General features: G+C 34.0%; 2 protein-coding genes across 8 annotated transcripts in view; both read right to left on the reverse strand.

The window, feature by feature from the left end:
• LOC107911153 (uncharacterized) overlaps nt 1-14,325 on the reverse strand; it is a 49,312-nt gene extending 34,987 nt beyond the window's left edge. The window contains exons 1-2 of the mRNA XM_041104295.1: nt 14,117-14,325; nt 13,769-13,840 (exon numbers count right to left, since the gene is read on the reverse strand). Coding sequence (XP_040960229.1) covers nt 13,769-13,840; nt 14,117-14,325 — 281 coding nt within the window. The remainder of the gene's footprint in view (nt 1-13,768; nt 13,841-14,116) is intronic.
• Nucleotides 14,326-17,512: 3,187 nt separating this feature from the next.
• On the reverse strand, nt 17,513-26,362 carry LOC107913451 (mediator of RNA polymerase II transcription subunit 18). 7 transcript variants are annotated; one of them, XM_041104059.1, is made up of 9 exons: nt 26,147-26,362; nt 25,521-25,597; nt 19,846-19,905; nt 19,620-19,753; nt 18,926-19,086; nt 18,730-18,837; nt 18,430-18,487; nt 17,991-18,347; nt 17,513-17,836 (listed from the first exon to the last, which is right to left on the reverse strand). In XM_041104059.1, exons 5-9 carry the CDS (start codon nt 18,954-18,956, stop codon nt 17,734-17,736), a joined length of 657 nt encoding a protein of 218 aa, XP_040959993.1. In that variant the 5' UTR covers nt 18,957-19,086; nt 19,620-19,753; nt 19,846-19,905; nt 25,521-25,597; nt 26,147-26,362; the 3' UTR covers nt 17,513-17,733. The 7 variants fall into 7 exon arrangements, with proteins under 7 accessions (XP_040959993.1, XP_040959992.1, XP_040959991.1 ...); XM_041104058.1 differs by having other exon boundaries at nt 19,620-19,756; XM_041104057.1 differs by having other exon boundaries at nt 19,846-19,908.
• Nucleotides 26,363-26,597: the final 235 nt, after the last annotated feature.

Below are 26,597 nucleotides of genomic sequence, written 5' to 3' on the forward strand. Positions count from 1 at the left end.
CGGAGTTAGTTATGTGGATGCACTTAGGAGGGAGTTTCTGAATCTTACATAGGGTGATCGATTAGTGGTCGAGTATGAGGCCGAGTTTCTGAGATTAAGCCGTTATACGCGATGTATGGTGGCATCTGAGTATAAGCGATGTATCTGCTTTGAGGATGGCCTCAAAGATAATTTGAGAGTTCTGATAGCCCCACAGAGGGAGTGAGATCTTTTTGGCCTAGTCAAGAAGGAAAAAATCACCGAGCAGGATATAGAGGTAGTCATGATTGGAGAACGTCAGAACTACTTATCTAATGTGTCTCTGCACTGGTGGCGGAGAAGTTGGTTCATAAGGGATGTGAGGCATTCTTGGCCTATGTAAGTGTTTCAGATTCTTGGGACTCTACAGTTAAGGATATCAGAATGGTAAAGGATGTTATGGACGTTTTCCCTGAGGAGCTACCGGGTTTACCTCCGAATTGTGAAGTGGAGTTTGGGATAGAGCTCCTTCCTGGTATAGCTCCGGTGTCTATCGCCCCTCACCGAATGGAACCGAAGAAGCTTACGGAGCTTAAGGCTCAAAATTAGGAGTTATTAGATCGTGGGTTCATCCACCCTAGTATGTCTCTGTGGGGAGCACCGGTACTGTTTGTAAAGAAGAATGATGGATCCATGCGGATGTACATCGACTCGCAGTAATTCAATAAGATGACCATTAAAAACAAGTACCCCCTGCCGAGGATAGATGATCTGTTTGACCAGTTTTGAGGAGCTTCAGTTTTCTCTAAGATTGACCTCTAATCTGTATATCATCAATTAAGGGTTAAGGAGGCTGATGTTCATAAGATGGTGTTTAGGACTCGTTATGGTCACTACGAGTTCCTAGTTATGCCATTCGGACTGACTAATGCATCAGCAGCTTTCATGGATTTAATGAATCGAGTTTTACAACCTTATCTGGATCAGTTTGTGGTGGTATTCCTCGATAATATACAGGTTTACTCGAGGACTGAGGATAAGCATGATGAGCACCTTCGAGTCGTTCTTTAGACTTCGTGGGAAAAATAGCTCTATGCTAAGTTTTGTAAGTGCGAGTTCTGGCTGCGTAAGGAGACATTTCTTGGTCATGTAGTTTCGGCTGAAGGGATTCAAGTTGATCCTCGAAAGATTAAGGCTATGTTTGAGTGAAAGCAGCCTAGGAACGTGTTTGAGATCCGCAGTTTTCTGGGACTGGCGAGATATTATCGACGATGTGCAGAGGGTTTTTCATTGATTGCAGCACCCTTGACTAAGCTGCTATGTAAGGGTATGCTGTTTAACTAGACTGATGCGCAGCAAGAGAGCTTTGAGAAGCTCAAGACTGTACTGACTGAGGCCCCTGTTCTAATACAGTCGGAGCCTCGAAAGGAGTTCACTGTTTATAGTGATGCATCACATGTCGGTTTCGGATGTGTGTTGATGCAGGATGATAAAGTGGTAGCCTATGTGTCTCGTCAGCTTAAGACCAATGAGGCGAATTATCTGACGCATGACTTGGAGTTGGCCTCTGTGGTATTCGCATTGAAAATCTAGAGGCATTATTTGTATGGTGAGAAGTGTATCATCTACACTGATTATAAAAGCCTCAAATATCTCCTCACTCAGAAGGAACTTAACCTTAGGCACCACAGACAGATTGAACTGCACCATTGAGTACCACTCTGGTAAGGCCAATGTGGTGGCTGATGCTCTGAGCCGTAGGGCTATGACTGATTTGAGGTCGATATTTGCTCTCCTAAGTTTATTTAATGGTGGTAGTTTATTAGCCGAGCTTCAGGTTAAGCCGTCATGGATTGAGCAGATTAAGGGTAAGCAGTTGGAGGATGAGTCGTTGGGTCTTCGATTCCGGCAGATTGAAGGTGGTAGTACTACAGATTTTAGATTGAACGGTGATTGGTTACTCTATTTCCGTGGGAGAATTTGTGTTCCGAATGATACTGATTTGAGACAGGCCATACTAAGAGAGGCGTATAATAGAACTTATGCTATGCATCCTAGCGGAAATAAGATGTACCGAGACCTCCGTGAGTTATATTGGTGGTCAGGGTTGAAACGTGAGGTTACTGATTTTGTGGGCAGATGTCTGACTTGCCAGCAGGTTAAGGTTGAGCATCAGTTACCTTCAGGTTTGCTGCTGCCAATTAAAATTCCTCTTTAGAAATAGGAGCGCGCAACTATGGATTTCGTTAATGGGTTGCCTTTAACACCCACTAAGAAGGATTTAATATGGGTCATCATGGATCGATTGACCAAGTTCGCCCACTTCATAACTGTTCGTACCGATTATTCTCTGCAGAAGCTGGCGAAGCTTTATATTTCTGAGATAGTGATACTGCATAGAGTACCAGTTTCGATCACCTCTAATAGGGATCCTCGTTTCACTTCTCAGTTTTGGAGGAAGTTACATGAGGCTCTGGGTTCAAGGTTGGGCTTCAGTACTGCATTCCATCCTCAGACCGATGGTCAGTCTGAAAGGGTGATTCAGATACTAGAGGACATGTTGAGGCGCTACCGCTCTGATCCTACTCATATTGTCTCTGTTAAAGAGATCGAGGTTAGGCCAGATTTGACCTGTAACACTTCTTACCCGTATTCGACACTAGAATAGGGTACGAGGCATTACTAGAACAAATATACTTGTAAACGTATTTAATCGAGTTATAAAACTTCATCTAAATTAAAACTTTCAAATTATTAACATGATTTTAGAATTCTTCATAATATATCCTCAAAATATTATATTCATAATAAATAGGATCTACGAGACCCAATACATATTCATGCAATTCACAAGTCTTAATAATTCAATGCTTCATTTCCATTTCATTCAATTCACAAATTTCTCATGTTCACAATTCAAATCATTAAGTTTAATACTAATACGTATTTATCATTTAACTCAACGTTTATTGATTATACCTTTCATTAACACATTTATGAAATTCTCAAGTTTGCAATGAAAATATCACTTTAGCTTAAAGAACAACATCAACTCAACTCATCATCCTCAGACCGATGGTCAGTCTGAAAGGGTGATTCAGATACTAGAGGACATGTTGAGGCGCTACCGCTCTGATCCTACTCATATTGTCCCTGTTGAAGAGATCGAGGTTAGGCCAGATTTGACCTGTAACACCCCTTACCCGTATTCGACACCAGAATAGGGTACGAGGCATTACTAGAACACATACACTTGTAAACGTATTTAATCGAGTTATAAAACTTTCAAATTATTAACATGATTTTAGAATTCTTCATAATATATCCTCAAAATATTATATTCATAATAAACAGGATGTACGAGACCCGACACATATTCATGCAATTCACAAGTCTTAATAATTCAATGCTTCATTTCCATTTCATTCAATTCACAAATTTCTCATGTTCACAATTTAAATCATTAAGTTCAATACTAATACGTATTTATCATTTAACTCAACGTTTATTGATTATACCTTTCATTAACACATTTATGAAATTCTCAAGTTTGCAATGAAAATATCACTTTAGCTTAAATAACAACATCAACTCAACTCATCATCCTCAGACCGATGGTCAGTCTGAAAGGGTGATTCAGATACTAGAGGACATGTTGAGGCGCTACCGCTCTGATCCTACTCATATTGTCTCTGTTAAAGAGATCGAGGTTAGGCCAGATTTGACCTGTAACACCCCTTACCCGTATTCGACACCAGAATAGGGTACGAGGCATTACTAGAACACATACACTTGTAAACGTATTTAATCGAGTTATAAAACTTCATCTAAATTAAAACTTTCAAATTATTAACATGATTTTATAATTCTTCATAATATATCCTCAAAATGTTATATTCATAATAAATAGGATGTACGAGACCCGACACATATTCATGCAATTCACAAGTCTTAATAATTCAATGCTTCATTTCCATTTCATTCAATTCACAAATTTCTCATGTTCACAATTCAAATCATTAAGTTCAATACTAATACGTATTTATCATTTAACTCAACGTTTATTGATTATACCTTTCATTAACACATTTATGAAATTATCAAGTTTGCAATGAAAATATCACTTTAGCTTAAATAACAACATCAACTCAACTCATCATCCTCAGACCGATGGTCAGTCTGAAAGGGTGATTCAGATACTAGAGGACATGTTGAGGCACTACCGCTCTGATCCTACTCATATTGTCCCTGTTGAAGAGATCGAGGTTAGGCCAGATTTGACCTGTAACACCCCTTACCCGTATTCGACACCAGAATAGGGTACGAGGCATTACTAGAACACATACACTTGTAAACGTATTTAATCGAGTTATAAAACTTCATCTAAATTAAAAGTTTCAAATTATTAACATGATTTTATAATTCTTCATAATATATCCTCAAAATATTATATTCATAATAAATAGGATCTACGAGACCCGATACATATTCATGCAATTCACAAGTCTTAATAATTCAATGCTTCATTTCCATTTCATTCAATTCACAAATTTCTCATGTTCACAATTCAAATCATTAAGTTCAATACTAATACTTATTTATCATTTAACTCAACGTTTATTGATTATACCTTTCATTAACACATTTATGAAATTCTCAAGTTTGTAATGAAAATATCACTTTAGCTTAAATAACAACATCAACTCAACTCATCATCCTGGTATAAATTCACTACCAGTTATCCATTTACTATAATTCTTTTTGGTCCATTTGTCACTTACCATCCTTAATCAAATTAGGGAACAGTTATGGAAAATTGAGTACTTCACTTCCACTTTGCCATAGTATAACTATGGTCTTGCGTATGATCACTTACACTTTCCGAAGCCATAGCCCTGCCATGGTCTTACACGAATCACATTTATCACTTGTCACTTGTCCTTGATCAAGTAAGGGTAGCTAAAGCTACCACTCATCACTTGTCACTTGTCACTGATACGATAAGTGTAGCTAAAGCTACCACTCGTCACTTGTCACTTGTCACTGATCAGATAAGTGTATCTAAAGCTATCACTTATCACTTGTCACTTGTCACTAATCAGATAAGTGTAGCTAAAGCTACCACTTATCATTTGTCACTGATCAGAAGTACTCAAATCCGACGTTCAGCTCAATTTGATCATTTATTCGATTTTTGCATTGTTATTTTATTCTCAAATCATCAACAAATATATCTCATCATACATTATATAATTCATGAAATTAACATTTAATCATTAAATTTCAGCCATATGAACTTACTATTTCATTATCTTTCCACACTCTTTTCCTATGCACATTACACAAGATATAAACATATCATTCAACCATAGTCGCAAGCTAGTGTATTTAAACATAACTCTTTTTGGAACTAACCACATGATAAACCATTTCACTAGAGATTACATAATTTAAACCTTACCACCCTTTTCATGATCACAAGCATATTTCCAATTAGGCACTTACCATTTCAATGCAACTTATAAATTTAACGTGGCATAATCCAACCACTACTTGGCCAAATCCTAAGCATGTACACCAAATATGTTAGCCAAATACACATATAGGATAAGCATTATAAGCATGGATGAGCACAACATTTATTCATGTATCACGCTTACCAACTTGTGTTAATTCATAAACCATTCATGATATTATTTCATGCCAAATCATATACCGAATATACCATATACACATACTATGAAACTTTATTTTCACACATGAGCTTAAACAATGACCAATAATGCACAAATATAAGCATCATTTCTATTTCATCATTTATCAACTATAATCAAGCATATGACCAATTATACACAAATCATTCATATATTTCCCAATTTTCCTCCTTCTCCTCTCCATTCCACATCCTTAATGTGTATAACACATTTAAACAACATTATCCATACTATCACTATTTTCCTATATGTAAATTCAAGTTGTCTGTCTGAGTCAGAGTCACTAATTTATTTATCTCTCATGATATAGAGCTCCAAATTATGATCCGTTAATTTTTCCTAAAACTAGACTTGCATATATTCTTACCATAAAATTTTCAAATTTTTTGGTTCATCCAATAAGTACATTTTATTCTTTAAAGTTCCCCTATTTCACTATTTGACAGCTTCGACCCCTCTTCACTAAAAATTAATTATCTCTTTGTATAGAATTCGGATGATGTCTCTGTTTGTTTCTATTAAAAATAGACTCATTAAGGATTTAAACATATAAATTATAACCCATAATAATTTTTATACAATTTTTAATGATTTTTCCAATTCAAAATAGGGGAACCCGAATTCATTCTGATCTTATCTAACAAAATTCATTATACCTCATGATTTACAATTCCATTACTTACATCGTTTCTTCTATGAGAAACTAGACTAAATAATATTTAATTCCATATTTTTTTCATCCTCTAATTCAATTTCCAAGATTTATGGTGATTTTCAAATTTAACCTACTGCTGCTGTCTAAAACTATTTTAGTGCAAGATGTTGATAATCAAATTTATAACACCCTCATTTCCTTTCTCTACAATATTTTCTATCAATTTCTTTTGTTTCCCTTCACTAACATATCAAGAACATAGAACCTTTTACAATAAAACCCTACATTAACATCAATTTCATACTTTTTCAATAATATCAAACTTAAAAATATATTGAAATCTTGATGTTCTTACCTTGCTCTATTGATTTCAATCTTTAACTTGATTTTCTCTCTCCTCCAGATTCTATTTCTCGAATCTAACTTGATATTCTAGCTCCTCATAGTCTCCTTAACATTTTTCTCTCTTGGTAGCTATGGAAATTCTTTTGATTTCTAGGTGAAAATGGTAAATTTTTAGTGGAATGACCAAATTGTAAAGAAAGCAAAACTTTCTTTCTCTTCTCTTCTCTTCTAACGTGAAATGCATGGGAAAGGAAGACGATTCTTCATCTTTTCTTCCACATATATATACTAAATAAAATAATAATAAAATGATAAAATGTCATTTAAAAATCAAATTAAAATATTAATAAACTAATATTTATTTATTTATTTATTTGATCTAAAATATCTCCAATATCATCATTATTTTCTAGATTTCTCTTTCTTCTAATTGACCATCTTTCCCTTTAGATCTTTCAAAGTTCCTACCTTGAGTCATCACTTAATTTTGTAAAATTACATTTTAGTCCCTCATAATTCTTCATCTATTCAATTTGGTCTCAATTCATCCATTTTCTTTAGTTTCTAGATTATTTTACCCTTAAAATATTTACACTATTGGTCCTTCAAATTTTTCATATTTACACTTTAACCCCTGAAATTTTGAGTACTTACTCTTTGATAACAAAACTTTTCTCACTTTTGCAATTGAATCCTTTCTTTAATTAATATGTCATAATATACTTCTGAATATTGTCATAACTCAAAATTCTCCTTTTTGTCACTTTATTTCCTTACTATATCAAAGATAATATCTTACTGTAAAAATTTTTGGGGTATTACATGACCTTTGAGGAAGAGCTAGTTCAGATTCAGGATCAAGACCTTAAGGTTCTGAAAAGGAAATCCATTCCACTGGTAAAGGTTCTAAGGCGTAATCATAGCACTGATGAGGCCACAAGGGAGCCTGGGGATGCGATGTGTCCTCATCTGTTCTGATTAGGTAAATTTCAAGGATGAAATTTTCTTTAAGGGGTAGAATTGTAACGCCCCAAACTTTCTAATTTCGTTATTGTGAAAATATGACACAAATATCTGTCAGCTTTAGTGGTTATGTGTTCTGGGAGTGTTTGAGAGGTCCCAAGTTCAAGCCTTCACTTGGGCAAATTATGGTATTTTAAATGAATTAGGTCTTGCTCTTATTTATTAGGCTTTTATTTGATTTTTGGGTAAATTACATTAGAATGGGTCGGCTGGTCTGGTGGTTAAATGGTGTGTTATTATGGTGGAGGTATTGTGTTCGAATCCCTATGTAGCAAGGGTATTATTTTTTGCTCAGGTTTTGGGATAGAGTTGTGTAATAGGGGGATTTTGGGTAATGGATGTGTATTGGGAATTAGGGGAGAAGATTAAGGGATTTTGGGGGTTATCGGGATTTTATTTTATTTTTTCCCATAACTAAATTTTGACTCTCTTTTCCAAAAAAATCTACCGTCTATTATTCTCTCTCTCCTCTTGTCGAAATTCTCTGAGTTTTTCCATCTTTCTCTACTTTGTCTTCTTCTTGATTTTCCCTAATCCATTTATTTTCCTTCGTTTTTGCACGCAGTTAGTGCTCGCCTAGTTTCGGTAAGTGTTTCTCTTCGTTTCTGTCATTAATCTCTTAACGACTAAAGTGGTAATGTATTTTCTCTACGATTTGGGCGTAGGGGAAGGGTCGGACTAGTGAATTCAGTGTTCTCATCTTAACAATAGTTAAACGGAAGGTTATCATTGGTGGTAAGTTGGGTTTCTGTTCGTTCTTGGTTGTTAATTCACTTGTAAATCCATTAAATTGATGTTAAGTATCTTGATTATAGGCTTTGGAGTGCTCGGGGACTATTTTAGCATCAAACAAAAAGCAGGTGTGTACCTGAAATTATAAAAAAAAGGGATTCAGCGAAAAGTAGAAATTGCTTACTGTTTGGACAGCAGCAGTAGACTAAATTTGAAAAATCGCCATAAATTGTGGAAAACGCATTAGAGGATGAAAAAAATATAGAATTAAATATTATTGAATCTATTTTCTCATAGAAGAAACAATATAAGTAATGGAATTGTAAATAGTGAGGTATAATAAACTTTGTGAGACAAGGTCAGATTGAATTTGGGTTCCCCTATTCTGACTTTGGAAAATCATCAAAAATTGGAAACAAATAATTAGGGATTAAAATTTATATTTTTAAATTATTAATGAGTCTATTTTCAATAGAAACAAATGGAAACATCATCCAAATTTTTTACTACGAGATAATTAATTTTTAGCAAAGAAGGGACGAAGCTATCAGACAGCAGAACAGGGGTAAGTTTGAAGATTTTACTGTACTTATTGGCTGAACCAAAAATTTTAAAAATTTTATGGTAGAAATTTATTTGAGTCTAGTTTCAAAAAAATCAAGCGGATCTTAATTCGGAATTTTATAGCGCAAGATATAAATAATTTAGTAACAGTGACTCAAGTAGACAACTTTAAAGGAACATATAAGTAAATAGTGAAAACATATATAAATAATTAACTAGCACAGTTACATTAAAAATGGATCATATAAGGCCAACTTGGGCCAAGAGGGCCACATGGGCATGTGAGCCCATTTTTCTAAAAAGTTTTGTAAGGTTGCACGGGTCGCCCAAGTTGACTGTGCACCTATTGTAGGGTCGGTAAGCTTTACTTAGACCCTTATATGTGTGATCTGTCTGTCTGATTTCTATACCGAGCATGTCTTATTATATCTGAATGTATGTACTATTAATTGCACAATGGCATGACATATTTTGTATGTTGCATGGCATTGGGGTGGGTTGACGATATTTGGAGGAAGTGTCTGAAAGGCTATTAAGCTTGTTATCTGGCAGCTCAACTGCAACCTTCTGATTATGTGTCGTATTTCGGTATAGCATGGTTTGTAGAGATGGGTGGGTTGATTTAAACCCCACATGGCATGTAGGGTTGGAAGGAGATGGTGTGTAGAGGCTAGTGGGTAAGATTTTGATTTATTGTATCTGCATTCTGTATCTGATATGGGCCAAGGCCCTAATGTATTTTTGAGACTGTATCTGAATGGGCTGAGGCCTAAACTGAATTTGTGATGGGCACGAGCCCCAGACTGTGTATCTAACTGAATTCTGTTGATTATTTGTATGCATGTTTTCTGTAGGGATTACACACTGAGTTTGTGAAAACTCACCCTTTCTCTGTTTAATCTGTACAGGTAATCCCCAGACTTGACAGGTCGGTGCAGCGGAGGATTCAACAGTGGCCACACATAAATTTTAGACTATTTTTCGTTAATTCCTAGAATTTATTACTTATTTGGGGTTTTTGATGTATCTTCTGGACTATGGACTGGTTGGCTTTAAATTTGGAACTTTATACTGTTTTTTATGGATTTTTTTTAAAAACTGCAACTCCACAAAACATGATTTTTTTTCTAAAAGCTAAGGTTTTTCATAAATAGAAACGATTTTCCCTAAATTAATTGGTTACAAAAGCTTCTGCTAAGAGACAAGTTTTAAAGAAAATCAACTAGTTTTTTTCGAATTAAATAAAAGCTAACTTACTGTAACGATTTTTTAACTCGACAATCTTGTCTTCAAATCCCTTTCCATGTGACATCACTAGATTCGGCCATAACATCTAAGCCGGGTTTGGGGTGTTACACTTCGGCTATGTAAGGCACTTAGTGTGCGGGATTATAATAGCTTTGGCTATGCGATGCCATTTAGTGTGCGAAACATTGAGTATTCGATAGTGTTACAAGAAGGTATGAATTCGTTATGAATTTGTACAGGTATGTACATGTAAGTATGAAGTTCAAATAGAAAAGGTTAAAACTTTTCGTATAAGTATATGAATAAGCTTATGGAAGGTTTGATATTATCATGAATTATACATTAATTTGTTCAAATTGATGATTTGTGTTTTATGAATTGTTGAGTATATTTAGTACGAACTTACTAAGTTTTGTAGCTTACCTTGTTTGTTTTTCCTGTGTTTTATAGTGAATTCAATGCTAGCTCGAATTCGGGAATCGTCAGAGGCTACGTCACACTATCCAACCATCTACTCGGTACTTTTAAGTTGTGTATATATGGTATATGACATGTATAGGCTAGTGTCAATAGGATATGTTTTGAGATATGAAATTAGCCATGTGAGTTGGCTTGTAAATGATGTATAAGCTATTTTCGATATGCTTTGTTTTGAATGGTATATATATATGGCCATGCAAAATGGCTTGAAAGTAATGTTAAGTATGATGTACAAATTGACCATGTAATTAGCTTATTTTGGAAGTATGTTATATGGTATATCTTGGGTGGATGGTCATATAATTCGGCTTGAGTAATGGGGTAAATGATGGATGTATTTTTTTAACACATGGTGTATCTTCCCATAAGGTTATATGACGAATATATATTTTGATTGTGTATTGGTTATTTAGGTGTGGTTTATGATGGCAAAGAATGAATATGTTCTATGATTGATTGGTTGGTTATTTTAGGTACCGTTTTAATTGGTAAATAATGATTATGTTTTAGGTATGTTTCGTTGGTTATATATATATAGTTATAGAGTGACATATTAATGTTTGTATTAGGTTATGAAATAGTATAATTAGCTTAATATTGAATGGTGGAATTGGTATGAATTTTGAGGCTAATTTGCTAGTCGAATAAACGAGAAATGAATTGTTTGTGTTTATGAAATTTTGGCATGATGCTTAGCATATGAATTTGGTATGTTTGGTTTGGCAATTGAGCTTAGAAATAGCTATTGTTATTCTGGAGAATTGCGCATAAATTAGTAGTATCAAAAGTATATTTGGCTATGTTGTAATATTAGCTATTGTCTTATATGCTAATAAATAATATGTCGTGTGTTATGGGTTGATATGGTTTAATATACGAATTTGACTTGTAGGAATAAGAGGTTGGTTATTAATTGAGTTCGCAAAAAAAATTGTAAAGAAGATTAAATTACTTTGTGCTTGCATTTTTAATAAATGACAATGCTAAACTATGTTTTGTTCAGGAATGCCTTGTAACCCTAATCCGGTGACGGATACGGGTTAGGGGTGTTACACCTAAACCTTTAACAATTTTACAAAATAAACCATGCGTTAGCTAGATTAAGTTACAACGATATCAAAAACATAAAATTTATGAGAAACGAATAGAAAAATCACTTACATGCATAAATCTTTGTTTGGTCGAACCACAAGCTCTAAAAATGGAGGCTTTCACTTTGTTTTTCGGTGGAAAAACTCCATAAAGAAGATGATGATATTTTTTTATGTTTTTAACTATTGTTTATTAACTTAATTAATTAAATTTTATAATATTATAACTAGAACAATATCATAAATCGTCCACCCACTTTAGTAACGGCTTAATTGCCTTATAAATCCTTAAACAAACTTTGGTTATGCAATTTAATTAATAGTAATCAATAGTGATGAAAGTTTACATCTTTTACCATTTAGTCATTTTTCCTTAATTAACTAGTCAAACAATGAAAATTTCGAACCAAACTTCAAATTACGTAAATAGTAACTCTGTAAATATTTAATAAAAATATTTACGAGCTTGATTTATTGAAACGAGATTTCGATACCTCATTTTTCATAACCATTTAACTCTAGGGACAAACCACTTATATTTAAATATTCATTCAATTAGTAGAAATTATCAAATCAAAATTCAACATAATACTATATTTGACTCATAAGTATTAAATAATAATAATTATAAACTCACTAGTCGAATTTGTGGTCCTGAAACCACTGTTTTTGACACTACTGAAAACGGGTTGTTACGAATGTACTAAAATATCATTAGCGAAACAAATAATTTAATTATCCTCTAAACATCATGTTAAATTTTATAGCACCAAAAGGTTACAACAATCTGTGGCATTCTATTATGTCATTATACCAACACAACCATGATTTTGGTAGAAATAAATCTTCTCACCCATTTCAATCGCACAAAAGAAGATGGACTTAAGAAAACGAGCATTTGAGTTGGATAGTCTGGAATTTTGCTCAGCGCAAGAAAGCTCTCATCATTAGTTAATCTTTCTACTTGACCTAAGGCTAGATATATTTTTTGGGCATTTTCTTGAATAAGCATTTTTGTCTTTCTTGAATTAGCACTTCAAAGGCAATGTTCCTATTTAATTCAAAACCAACAGTCTGTATGTTTCCCCCCAATAACGTGGCAGCATCAATATGTGAAGTAGAAGAAATTTGTTCACTTACATTAGAATTTTTTTCTTCTTCTTTTAAAATGTGGAATATCTTGGTTTGGCTTCGACAATTGCAATTTTGTAGTCGAGACATCCAAAGTTTCATAAACTAGATACATAAAATAACATAAACAAATTAATCTTCCACTATGTTTTAATAAACCTAACTAATTTCTAGATGCTTGTCATTCATAGAACATTTAATTGGCTACTTCCATCCTCCAAGTAGCCCATGCATCCGATGGATGAATATTTACAATATTCGGTTCATCGTCCTCTATCACATTACTAGGTAATCCTTCTCCCAACTCCGCTTCAATAGGATCAAGACTCATATAAGTTCGAATAAAATTATGAAGCAAGCAACATGTAATAATGATTTTATTGTGCAACCTCACAGGATAAAATGATGAACTCCTAAGTATTCCTCATCTAAGTTTTAATAACCCAAAGCATCTTTTAATAATATTGCATGCTGGAACATATTTCATATTGAAAAATTCTTCTGGAGTACTTGGTTGGTGACCCTGTCACCATTCATTCAAATTATATCATTATCCCCTAAAATGCGCAAGCAACCCCTCACAAGTTGTGTAACCAGCATCAATTAGATAATAACTGTACAAGCCCAAATTTACCCGGGGCCCAAAAACCCAATACACCCAAACCTCAATCCAATAAACCGAACCCAACTACAAGCCCAAACACGGAGCCCAATACCAGGCCCAATTGACCCAGAAACCAAAGTCGGCCTAGGGTTTCAGTTTCTGAAACCCTATGCGCCGCCCCTACTTCAAACTGTTGGTCTCCTAAGTGCAGCCTGGTTCAGACCTTCCGTCTTCTACCGCCACCACCGCGCGTCTGTCACCGTCTCTGTCCCATCCACCGTCGCCCATTAAATGCCTGCAAAAAGAAAGAGAACACGCAAGCAACCAGATAATAGAAAATAGGAGTAGATCGGCTATAAAAGCCGAGCCCCATCTCTGTATGCTTTTTTTTTACAACATTCGAATACAAAAAAAAGCATAAAAAAGAACAAAAAGGTTGATTCGAAAACTCTTTTTTCTGTTCTCATATATTATCTTTCATTTTTATTTTTCTCTGTTATTTGTTGCTTTTTTTTACTATTCTTTTAAAACTACAAGCAAAACGAAAAAGAAAAGAAAAAGGGAAACTTACCTGTCTCGAAAGCCCGTCGCCGGAGACCATCTTCGGTGTTGGAATCGGACGGGAAGGGGTGCGAAAGACCCCTCCTTTTTCATCTTTTTCAGGCTAGGAGGGTCTAGCTTTCGTGTACGCTGTGAAGCGAAGCTTAAACGCTTCTTTTGCGCAACGCCGGCCATCGTCCACGGTGGTGCTACGGCGGTGGCGCTACGGCCGATAGCCATGGCCGGTTAAAGGCCTGAGAGAGAGCTTTGCTCTCTGTTTGTTTTTTAAAGAATGATGAAACTAAATTTTTTTGAGTTTTTTTATATATTTATACCAAGAGTGAAACGGCGCCGTTTAAGCCCCATGACCCGCGCACGATCCGACCCGCTCCAGGGGGATCCGCGTGTTTTCATGAAATGGGCTATTTGCGCGCAAAGTCCTCCCTCTTTTGAGCTGTAGCATAATCGGGTCTTCGGGATTTTTATATTTTTGGCCATGTAATTTTCTGACAGTTTCATTTTGGTCCGCGTTGAAACGCTGCGTGTTAGGGTTGGGATTATTGCTTGATTGGTCCTTCGCCCTTTTAGCGCATTTTGTTCTGGTCCCTGGACCATTCTTTTAGTTATTTACAGTTTTAACCCCGAAATTCATTTTAATTTTTAGTTTAGTCTTTTATTATTGTTTTTATTATTTATTTATTTTTATTAATAAGTTTAATATTATTACCATTGGTATTACCTATTATTGTTTTTTTTATTTGCTCATTTTGTACATTTTCATTTAAATTTTAAAACTTATTGTATTATAAATAATATGTATGTATAAACACATTTTCTTTATATAGATACATGTACATAAAAGATGTAATTTCGTGAGCCTTTTAAAATTTATGTATGCATGCATGTATGTACACTTCTATGCAAATATGTATGCTTTTACTTACATATGTTTCCATGAATAATAATCGTGTAATATATACGTGTATACTTTCTTTTTCTTTTTTTACATTTCCATAATGCTGTTCGTTTTCTTTGTTTATTTACTTATCCGTATTCGTATTATTGTTTTAATTTCATAAATTATATGCTTGTTATTGTGTATCATATTAGTTTATCCTTTTATTTATTTTATTTTATAGTCTGTGTTTGTATTATTTTATTTACATTATCAACATTATTGTTATTTTATATTCATTTTTACTCGGATTCGTCAAAAATGTAAAAATTTCAAAAATAAAATAATACTCGATATTTAGAATCTTCGAGAGAATCGAGCCCTAACGTATTGAGTTCCAATTTCCTTCGTTGAATCTAAATAATCTAAATTTTTTTATTATAAAACATAACTAAAAGCTCGTTATTGGGAATTCAACATGTCGTATCCTAATGCATTGGATATGACTAGTTGATTTCTCGAGACGAGGATTTTCCTTATGAATGCAATATTCAAGGTTTAATATTGCGAGAAATTGTGCCCTAACGTATTGGGTTGCAATTTTCTCGTATGACTCAAACAATCAAACACTCTTTTGAATTTTCTTATGCAAGTTTAGACTTGCTCATTTCTGAAGAGGTAAGATAACGTACCCTACGCATTGGGTGTGATATTTTCTCTTTCTGAAATGAAAAAGTCTTAATGAGCAGATCGTTTTTTTTTATATTTTCTTTCAAAGCAAGGATCGTATTTTTAAAATTTTTCAAGATTTTCAATTTTCGACATCAAGACATTAGCTAATCAACTAGGTACCAATTTTGGGCATTACAAGGGTGCTAATCCTTCCTCGTACGTAACCGACTCTCGAACCCATTTTTTTGAATTTCGTGGACCAAAACCGTTATTTTAATAAAATCAAATCGTTTATTAAAAATAACTAATTTTTAAGGTGATCCAATCACACCTCATCAAAAAATATTGGTGGCGACTCCCATTTTCGTTTTCATTTTCAAAATCCAAGTTGACCCCGTTTTATCAAAAAAATGGTGTCAACAATAACAACCTATAAAAAAAACTATTTATCATGAATAACTATCCAAAAAAAGTATGATCTTAAAAATTAATTCAAATTCTTCCAATTCTGCACTTTACCATGAGGAAGTTTTAGTCCATGTTCCTTGACGACTTCAGTTCTCCTAAAGTTTGTAACATCTCACATAGTTAAAAAAAAACAACTCTATTAATCCTATCCAGTTTCTCAATTTCCATTCGAAAGAAAAGTTTTTTTGAGAAACAACTAGCAAAAACCGTAAACTTCAGATTGCTTACCTACAAAATAAAAAAAAATCACAAATTAATATAATTCCAAAATAAGCAACAAGCCAATTGCGAAATTTTTACAAATTAAGAAGTCATACAAAAAAAAAGTGAAGTAACCGTTGGAGGAAGCAAACAACAAACCAAAACCAAATTTAAATTGCCAAATTTGAAAAGATATAAGGAAAATTGAGTGGGAAACTAAAAATAAATCCCGAAACAAATCAATTTTTTTCTAGAAATCTTGAACTTTTTTAAATCTGAAAAAAATAACATTACCGGATTAATGAAAACTCGGGGCAAACAAAAAGAAAGACTTTATAAAAGCAATTTTTTTATTTCTATATTTTCGTTGTTCATCTAGGAAACCAAAAAAAAAGTTGGCAAAATAACCGTAGGGGGAAAAAGAAAGTCCAGAAAAAAGCAAATTTATTTTTTAAATCTTCACATTTCTTTGTTAATTTGGGAAAAAAATCATACCCAAATTAAGCCAAATTCAAGGAAAAAAACGTAATAAGAAAAAAAGACAAAATCTTTCGAAGAGAGATGATGGGAAATGAATAATATATAAATTTTATCATAACTTACCTTTCAATTAGGATGAACAACTGAAAGCGAGCGAACAAAACCTCTGCAAGTCACCAATTTCAAACGTAAATTTCAATGTGGAGAAAGCAATTGGGAAAAGCGAGCGAGAAAACGATATGAAGAGGGAATATTTTGATCCAACCCTAATTTCGATTTCACTTTCATTCCATTGGAAATAGAATCCCTATTCTTAGCCCATGTCATGGAATGACTATCACGACCCATCCCTAATAGCATCCATTTCCATTACAGGCCAGTTCGCCAACTCCCCTAACTAAACAAAATAATAACCTAAACCCACCGAAAAGACAAATAACCAACCAAAGTAATAACCTAAACCCACCGAATAGACAAGCAATAGTTATGGGATTACACTCAACCAAGCATGGTGTCAATACAAGCTAAGTCTTCAAATATGGTATTCATTATTAATAAAATTTTCTAATTTCACAAATGAAATTAACAAAGTGATATATACCATAATTTAATATATATATATATTTTAAAAAAAGTAAAACTTGTGGAAAATTCGTAACTCATTTGTGAAATAAACTATGCTTAACCTGATGATGGCTCATCTCACGAATATTAATTTCAAGAAGTTGTAGTATAGAAATTCTGGGTTTAAGGCTCAACTAACTTGTACACATCCCATCCAGAAACTCCACAAATTCCCCCATCGTTTTTACAGTCTAATCATGTGTCTTGAGATTAAAACTACAGTGAGTATGTTTGATAGCCATATATGAGGAGAATGAATCAATTATGCAAAAGTACATAACTAACATTCTGCAATTTTACAAATCCAGTTACAAGGTTGTGCCCCCACCATCAGACATAAGAGATGCAGCAGCTGCAGCAGCCGTAGGCACAACACCGGTTGAAACACCTGGCTTTGACAAATGCAGCAGCCTGTAAAATTAAACACCAAAAGCTTGTATCAGTTCAATATAATGCAACCATCTATAAACTAGTGTGTCGGTTTCTAAGCACAAAGTAAAAATTGGATAAGATAGACAAGTTGCGCAATAATCATGCATGTTGAGAAGGCAGATTAAATTCTTACGGTGCAAGATATTCGCAGAAGGAAGACACAGCAGCAACGACTTCATTATAATTTTCTGATGTTGCAGGGGCGGTCACTTCTACCAGCTGTATACCAGGTGTTACTGGCACAGCCTCATCGGTTGCATGCAGTTTTAGCATCTTATTAACAGATGAAACAGTTACAGTTATCGGAGCACCCCTTTGGAAATGAAAGGTGATTCCCACTCTCAGCAGCTCATGATCCAACTTGTATCCGAGTGCATAAAATAATCGAAGCACATTCTTGCTTGCTTTGCTTTCTACCATACTCCTAACCAGAACAGAAATTTGCTCTGCCCCAGCACCCCTCATTGCACCCCCAACATGTTTAACAGTCCTACAAACAATATAGAAGGCTATAAACATCCAAAATAACAATCAAATACCCAAAATTAACAAAACTAAAAATTCTAGTTTACCAAGTAGGTTCAGACTGCTCAAGATCACACAATAATCTGACCTCTGAAACAACAAATCCTGTGAAATTCATAGCATTAGCAGCGCATAACCAAACAATTTGATCAAGAGGTTTATTAATTACTAGTCTTATATTACAAATAAAGCAAGTGATGACTCATGAATAAAAAAAATCTACATGATTAAGCAGGAAACTCATTTACAAGAAAAACCAAAAAGCAAAAATTGCTTCTATCATCTGATACTACATAGGCTTGTAAGAAAAATTAGAACTTTGGCAAAGTGAGAATGTGAACATTTACCAAGATTTGGGCCACTTTTAAGGCAAATTTCATGGACTCTTAAGCGTTCTTTATTAACCCCACAAAGACCCTGAAGTAGAATTTCGAGTGCTTCAACATACTGCAAATCTCAAAAAAAAAAAGAACAGAAACCAAAATCTTCTTAACATGATTCCCAAAGTTGTTTAAAAAAAGTACTTTTGGCATGAATTTTTACCTGTGTCTCTATAATTCCTTGAACAACACATTCCATTTTTACAACTTCTGCATTCAAACCTTATTGTTTTGAACAATGAAATGCAGCTGGCAACTGATAGAGGAGCTCACTATGTAACACTTTTTCTTCTTTTTGAATATTGAAATGGGAGTTGAAATGTGCTGTCACCGACCCAAAAACAAATTACAGGCTGAAACTTCAAAATGTTTTTTCTTGGATTCGTTGACCCAATGTAAGCCCAGTATCTGACTACCTTTTTTCTATTACATCTATATATACTATACATAATATTTTCACCCTCATTAAGTAATAGGGTTATGTTGGATTTTCACTAAATCTTTTTAATTGAATAAATATTTTTTCCAGGTTGTATGAAGCAAGCCTAACTGCCTAAGGCTAAGGAATCCAATGAATATAAGATCTTAAAAATTATGCCATTTACTTCCCACAATTGATTTAAAATCCTCAATTAAGTGAAAATTTTAACCACGAGTAAAGAATGCCACAAACTTCTGAGATCCAAGTATGCAAATGGGAAGAAAAAACTAATGTTGTTTAGAGGACCTACAAAGCAATAGTTCTTAACTTGGATGAGCTTAAATCAAACAAGTGCAGATGCAGTAACACCCACTTTGAATAACTGGGGAAGTTTCTTAGCGTCATAACTCTAGAAGCTAAAAGTAGTAAATTTTACCTTTGTTGGCGAAGTTTCTCAGCCACAGGATCAAGGGGCTCTTATTTAGCTACTTCAACAGTTTTCCCTTTCTTTTCAGTAGCTTTTGATTCAGGTTTCTTAGGGGCCTTCTCTTCAAGACCTTTTGCTACAGGCTGCTGATAACAATTAAGGAAACAACACATCAACACAAGCAAATAGTTTTTCTCTATTATCAAATATATAACACAAATATCTAACAACTTACATATGTAACAAGTAATCTATGCTAATGAAGACAAAACATAGATCTTCCTTTTGCTACAGGCTGCTGATAACAATTAAGGAAACAACACATCAACACAAGCAAATAGTTTTTCTCTATTATCAAATATATAACACAAATATCTAACAACTTACATATGTAACAAGTAATCTATGCTAATGAAGACAAAACATAGATCTTCAACAGTATAATAGCAATTAAGGAGAAGGTGAACAACTGTAAGTAATTAAAAAGCTAAGAATGTGATGGTATAATCCAATACTAAGGTGAAAGAGAACTACTGTGAGCAGTCTGAGCATTCAACAATACTTTACCAAATCTAAAGATCTTTCAAACAGAAAATTAATCAATTAAATAGAAGGAAAAGAAGAAGAGAAAACCCTGTTTTCCAAATGATTTTGATATATATGTTTATGTCATTGAACTTGCAAATTGGAGAATGGCAGAAAAAGGGCGAGACCAAGACCGAGAGAGTTCTGCATTTGGTTCTAAACCAAGATAGAAACTAGCAGATTTGGTTGAGTTAGGAGTTTGTTAGTTCCATTATTTTAGCGTCAAGATGATTTGTGGTGGAGACAATGGTGAATACTGATGCAACAATGGAAGTTTAATTTTCGCTTCCTCTACCTTCCATGGCTAAATTACAATTCAGATGGGGGCCAATGAATTGTTATTCAGGCTGCACTCAAAATAGAATTGGAATAAAGGGCGAAATGCCATGACCCGTAATAACTCATTCCTTTCAACCAAACACATGTTTAGTGGGGGGCCCCTTGAATTAGGCCTAAATGGATAGAACATTACATTGAACCAAAAATGGTGTTAGTGTCAGATTTAAATTGAACACGTTATGCAATATGATAAGTTCATAACTATTTAGTTACTATTACCACATTCAAATTACTAAATGAATAACATTCTAAATAAGAAAATATTTTGTTAATTACTATAAAGTCTAATTAATATATTATTGATAATTACAAATTCTTAGGGATTAAATTTAGGAGTTTTATTCTCTTTCCTTACACTATATAAACTTGTATATAAATAAACTAACTCAAGAGATGAAATATAAGTAACTTTTCATTAATCTATTCTTTTCGTGTTTTCATTCTTCTCTTTGTATTCATCAACATGGTATCAGAGCCACTTGGCTCTATTCAATGAGTTCGTGTTTGTTGTTTGGAATGCGAATCGTTAGGGTATTTTGTTGTTTCCACCAACACAGGAAGGTGCGCCACTAGCTCGACAACCAAACTGCTAATTCCGGTGTCCAAGGGGTCCGCATGTAAGCACCATGCGCCACTAAAAGATCCAAGTACTCTCTTCACGTGCGGACGCATGTGGGCACATGAGGCAGTGTTAGGCCACCGGCTTCCATCTCCAACATAGACTTCTTGATCCGATTATAGCCCGGTGGTCTAATGCTTGATCAATTGAAGATCCGTGGGTCATTTTTTTTATTTTTTAAGGTTTCACACTGTTTGGGTACTATTCACGAGCATTGTTTAGGTACCATTTACGAGTATTGTTAGGGTACTGTTCAACACTGTTTGAGTACTACTCGGGTATTATTTTGGACCCTTTGTAGTCTTTCCTTTTGCGGGTTTTGCTGCCTTTCGTCATATTGTGGCTCTCTTTGCTTCATTTATGGATTCAGCTAAATGTAATGCATGTTTTATTTTCTTCATTCAAATTGGTCATCAATTAGAAGCTACAGATCATGACAGGTAATCCCAATCCTTCTCTACCTTTCAATCACAAGATTCATCTTCTCTTGTTGCTAATGCTAATGGAATCACTTATAAAGTTGTTGGTTCTGAAAGTACTAACCTAATTTCATCTATCACCTTATCATCAGTATTAAATTTACCTAAACTCACCTTTAATTTAATCTCTGACAGTAAACTTAACTGTGACCCAAAATGCACCATCTCATTTTTTCCACCATTGTCTTTTGCAGGATCTTGTGACAATTCGCACTATTGGTAAATGACATGCATTTGATGGTCTTTGTATTTTCGACTCGTGGGTTCCTTGATTCGTGACTTGTCCTAATGTTCTCTATCCGATCAAAGCACATTGTCAAGTGGGACATCCTTCTCTTTCTTTGTTAAATAAGTTATGTCCACAGTTTCAAGACCTACCTTTGTTGGAATGTGAAGCATGTCACTTTGCTAAGCATCGACGGAGCCCCTTGAGCCCAAGATCTAACAAATGATCTAATTCCACTTTTGAATTAGTACACTCAAATGTTTGGGGACCATATTCGGTAGAATTTAAACCTAGATTCTAGTATTTTATTACGTTTGTGGATGATTATTCTCCAATAACATGGATATATTTTATGAAAAATCAGTCAGAGGTGAATATATTTTATGAAAAATCAGTCAGAGGTGTTTTTTCATTTTGGGACTTTTTGTGCTGAGATAAGAATTCAGTTTGGTGTGCCTATCCAAATTTTGCGCAAAGATAATGCTAAAAAATGCTTTTCCAAATCTTACAAAGCCTTTATGATCCAAAATGAGATTTTTCATCAATCCTCTTGTGTTGACACGCCATCTCATAATGGTGTAGCTAAACGAAAAAAAAGGCATCTCTTTGAGACAATTAGAGTTCTTTTATTTCAAACAAAAATTCCTAAATAATTTTGGATTGATGCTATTTCAACAGCCTATTTTTTGATCAATCGCATGCCTTTCTCCGTACTTGATGGTGATAATCCATACAATGTTCTATTTCCATCCAAACCATTATTTTCGATGAAACCAAGAATTTTCAGGTGTACCTGTTTTGTTCGAGATGTTCGGCTTCATGTCACTAAGTTGGATCCAAAATCCTTAAAAGTGTGTATTTTTGGGGATATTCTTGCCTTCAAAAGGGATACCGATGTTATAGTCCAGACCTCAAGAAATATTTGGTGTTTACAGATGTTGCATTCTCAAACCAAGTATCATTATTTTCAAAAGAGACGCCTTAAAATCTTCCAAAACAAGGGGAGGAAGATGATTGATTAATGTACACTGTCACTACTCCAACTCCGCCATTGGTTACTCAAGTTTATTCCAGACAAAAAGAGACTCATGATACATGTCTGATACCAATTTCTTCATTATCAAATCCAACCGTTTTACCAGTGTTTCCACCGTCTGATCCAACCCCAAGTGACCTTAACCTTCCCATTGCTCTACATAAAGGTAAACACCAATGTATATATCCTATTTCTAATTTTGTTTCATATAACCATTTGTCTCTTTGCTCTTTAATTGTATCCCTAGATTCTATTTCTATTCCTAAGACAATTCTAAAGGCTTTGAATCATCTTGGTTGGTGTGATGCGATGTTGGAGGAAATACATTCATTAGATGAAAATGATACTTGGGACCTAGTGGATTTACTTGTTAGTAAACATGTTGTTGAGTGCAAATGGGTATTCACTGTTAAGGTAAATCCAAACGGCTCAATTGCTAGACTTGAAGCTAGATTAGTTGCAAAAGGTTATGCTCACACTTATAGTGTGGATTATTCAAATACTCTCATGTGGCAAAACTCACCTCTATTCATCTATTCATCTCACTAGCCGCTTTTCATAATTGGCCTTTTCACCAATTAGATATCAAAAACATCTTTCTTCATGGGGACCTCCAAGAAGAAGTATATATGGAGCAACCACTTGGATTTGTTGCTCAGGGGAAGTATGAAAAGGTCTGTCATTTGAAAAAATCTCTTTATGGATTGAAACAAAGCCCTTGTGCTTAGTTTAGAAAGTTCAATGAGCTAGTTCAATAGTTTGGGTGAAGAAAAGCAATTGTGATCATTCTGTGTTTTATAAATGATTTGAGGCTAGAGTTATTCTTCTTGTGGTATATGTTGATGATATTGTTATTACAAGAGATGATGCTGCAAAGATCTCATCTCTAAAGTATTTTTAGCATACCATGTTCCACACAAAAGATTTAGGTCAATTGAAGTATTTTTCGAGGATAGAAGTGTTGAGATGCAAGAAAGGAATTTTTTATGTCTTAGTAAAAGCATGTTATCTACTGGCAAAAACTGGAAAGTTGGTAGCTAAACCTTGTACTATTCCAATGGTTACCAATGTGTATCTTACAAAGATGATGGTGATTTCTTTGATGACCCTAAGAGGTATAGAAGGATATTTGGGAAATCATATTATCTCACTAGTAACTCCTTCGGATGTTGCATTTGTTGAGACTATTGTTAGCCAGTTTATGTCCGCATCCATTGTCAAACATTGGGCAGCCCTAGAGCAGATCTTATGTTACTTGAAAAGAGCTCTTGGACGGAACATATTATACAACAATCATGGGCATACTCGTATCGAGTGTTTTGCAAATGTTGATTGGGCCAAATCTAAGATAGACAGGAGGTCTACTACTGGATATTGTATTTTTGTTGGTGGAAACTTAGTATCATGAAGGAGCAAGAAGTAAAATGTTGAATCTTAGTCTAGTGCAGAATTGAAATATAAGGCTATGGCACAGTCTACTTGTGAAATTATGTGGATATGACATCTGTTAACTAAAATTGGGTTGGAGTATTCCTCACCAGTAAAGCTCTTATGCAATAATCAAGTAACTCTTCATATCACCTCAAATCCATTTTATCATGAAAGAGCCAAACACATCGAGATTGATTGTCACTTTATTCGGGAGAAAATTTTGGACAATTCAATCTCCATAGGTTATGTGAAGACAAGAGAACAACTTACTGATTTGTTTAAAAAGGCACGAACCAGGTTAACTATTTATGTAACAAGTTGGGCATGATCAATACCTATGCTCCAATTTAAGGGGGGAGTGTTACAGATTCTTAGGGATTAAATTTAGGAGTTTTATTCTCTGTCCTTATTTACACTATATAAACTTGTATATAAATAGGCTAACTCTAGAGATGAAATATAAATAACTTTTCATCAGTCTATTCTTCTCTTGTTTTCATTCTTCTCTTCGTATCCATTAACATTTACTATATTAAATAAATTAATTAATAATTGAAAATATTGATTTTTCTGGTAAGTTTAAATCAATTGAAAATGTTGAAGAGTGCAACGTCAAATTACAGTCCAAGTGGATGCACAATATTGCAGATTCATTTAAGGTCAACCCAAATACAAAACATTGATTTATGATGAAAACCGAAGACATTAATATATCAAAACAAAGTATCAAGACAGGTATAGTTTTATGGATTTGTTTCATCATAAATTAGTGTAACTTGGAAATAAAAATTAATTGATTATGAAGTTGAAAGTATCAAAATCTTACATCTTAGGTTTTAGTAACAAAAATAAAAGTAACTAATCAATTCAAGTTTCTTGCTCATCTAATCTAATCTAATCGAAGTGGACTGCATTGTTGGGCTACACTTAAGTATTCATCATAATTTTTTTATAAAAATGTTGAAATTTACATGGATATTGTTATGATGCAATAACAGAAAAAACCAAAATCGAGGCTAACTTCTGAACTTGCATGTAATTCAAAAACTGATAGGAAACGATCCAAGTAGATGATATTTAGGCAAAGACTCGAGGGTCCAAACTAGTAAAAAATGAAAAGTTGTCATAAATTGTTAATTTTTAGAATTATTTTTCAAATGTGATAAAAAAAAGTTGATGGGATTATGAAGCAAACCTTTTGTTACTCAAGATCAAAACTTTTCTAGGAAAGAAGAGAATTTTCGGGAAAATGAAGAGAATAGTTTGAGAAACCTGCAAAAAAAAAGTCAAAGTAAATTGTTACTAAATAAACTACATTGGTAGCTGAAATATATACATTGAAATTCATTGAATAAAAAATGCAGCATAATGCTTCTTGAAACAAATGAAAACTAGTTCTCAAATTCAGTTCAATTCCTCTGCTTTCTGAACTACCAAACAGAGTATTATTGATGAAAATAATTGATTTTGAATCCATAGTTCAACATCATACAACACTAAAATTTTCAACGTAAAACCAAAACTAAAATTAGAAACAAGAAAAACAACTCCCTGCCTACTCAAGGAACTACAAATTTTCCCAATTTCTCACCCAAAGAAAAACAGGAACTCATTGAGAAACCCAAGAACCCAATGTTTAAAAAATCTCCTAAAATTTCAAGCTTTCAACATTCGAGCAAACCAATCAACCAAGTTCGAAAAACCCAAATTATTATTGCTCTTAAAATAGTGATAACCAGCATGTAGATGAGATGCATCAGCCATCGGTGTAGAGAAATTTATTAAGAGATTTTAATGAAATTTAGATGCCAAATTACTTACTTCTGTTAACGTTGAAGGACCAGTTCAGAATAGAAGGGGAGCAACGACCAAAAGAGATGACTGATTCAAAAAGCAAGATTGATACTTGCGGAGAGAAACGGTAGACAGAGAGAGGAGAAAGAATTAGGGTTTATTAATTTGGGATTTTGGGGACAGGGGAGAGAGAGACTGTAGCAGAAAATGGCTTAATTCATATATCACCCCTAAATTATTCCCATTTTCTTTTTTTTAATGGATTATTCCCATTTTATTCGTATAAAAATTACCTAAAATGATATGTAAACTATTTTTTTATCCTCCTTATTTGAATCGGACCGAATTGACTAGTTGGACGAGAAATAATAGGGGTATCGATCTGAAAAAGAGTTTTGAATCGATTGATTCGAAAATCGATACAGAGTGGTTGAATTGGACTTTTTTATAAATTTTTAACTAGATTGATTAAACTGAT

This window comes from Gossypium hirsutum, chromosome D11, assembly GCF_007990345.1.
Source record: "Gossypium hirsutum isolate 1008001.06 chromosome D11, Gossypium_hirsutum_v2.1, whole genome shotgun sequence".
Classification (NCBI taxonomy): domain Eukaryota; kingdom Viridiplantae; phylum Streptophyta; class Magnoliopsida; order Malvales; family Malvaceae; genus Gossypium; species Gossypium hirsutum.

Excerpts from the sequence above, each read along its gene's own strand:
- LOC107913451 (XM_041104056.1), bottom strand. The coding sequence starts at position 18,956 with ATGTGTTGTTCAAGGAATTATAGAGACACAG. Across the intron at positions 18,348-18,429 it reads GAGCAGTCTGAACCTACTTG|GACTGTTAAACATGTTGGGG; the intron begins GTAAACTAGAAT and ends TATTGTTTGTAG. Across the intron at positions 17,837-17,990 it reads TTCTGCGAATATCTTGCACC|GCTGCTGCATTTGTCAAAGC; the intron begins GTAAGAATTTAA and ends TTAATTTTACAG.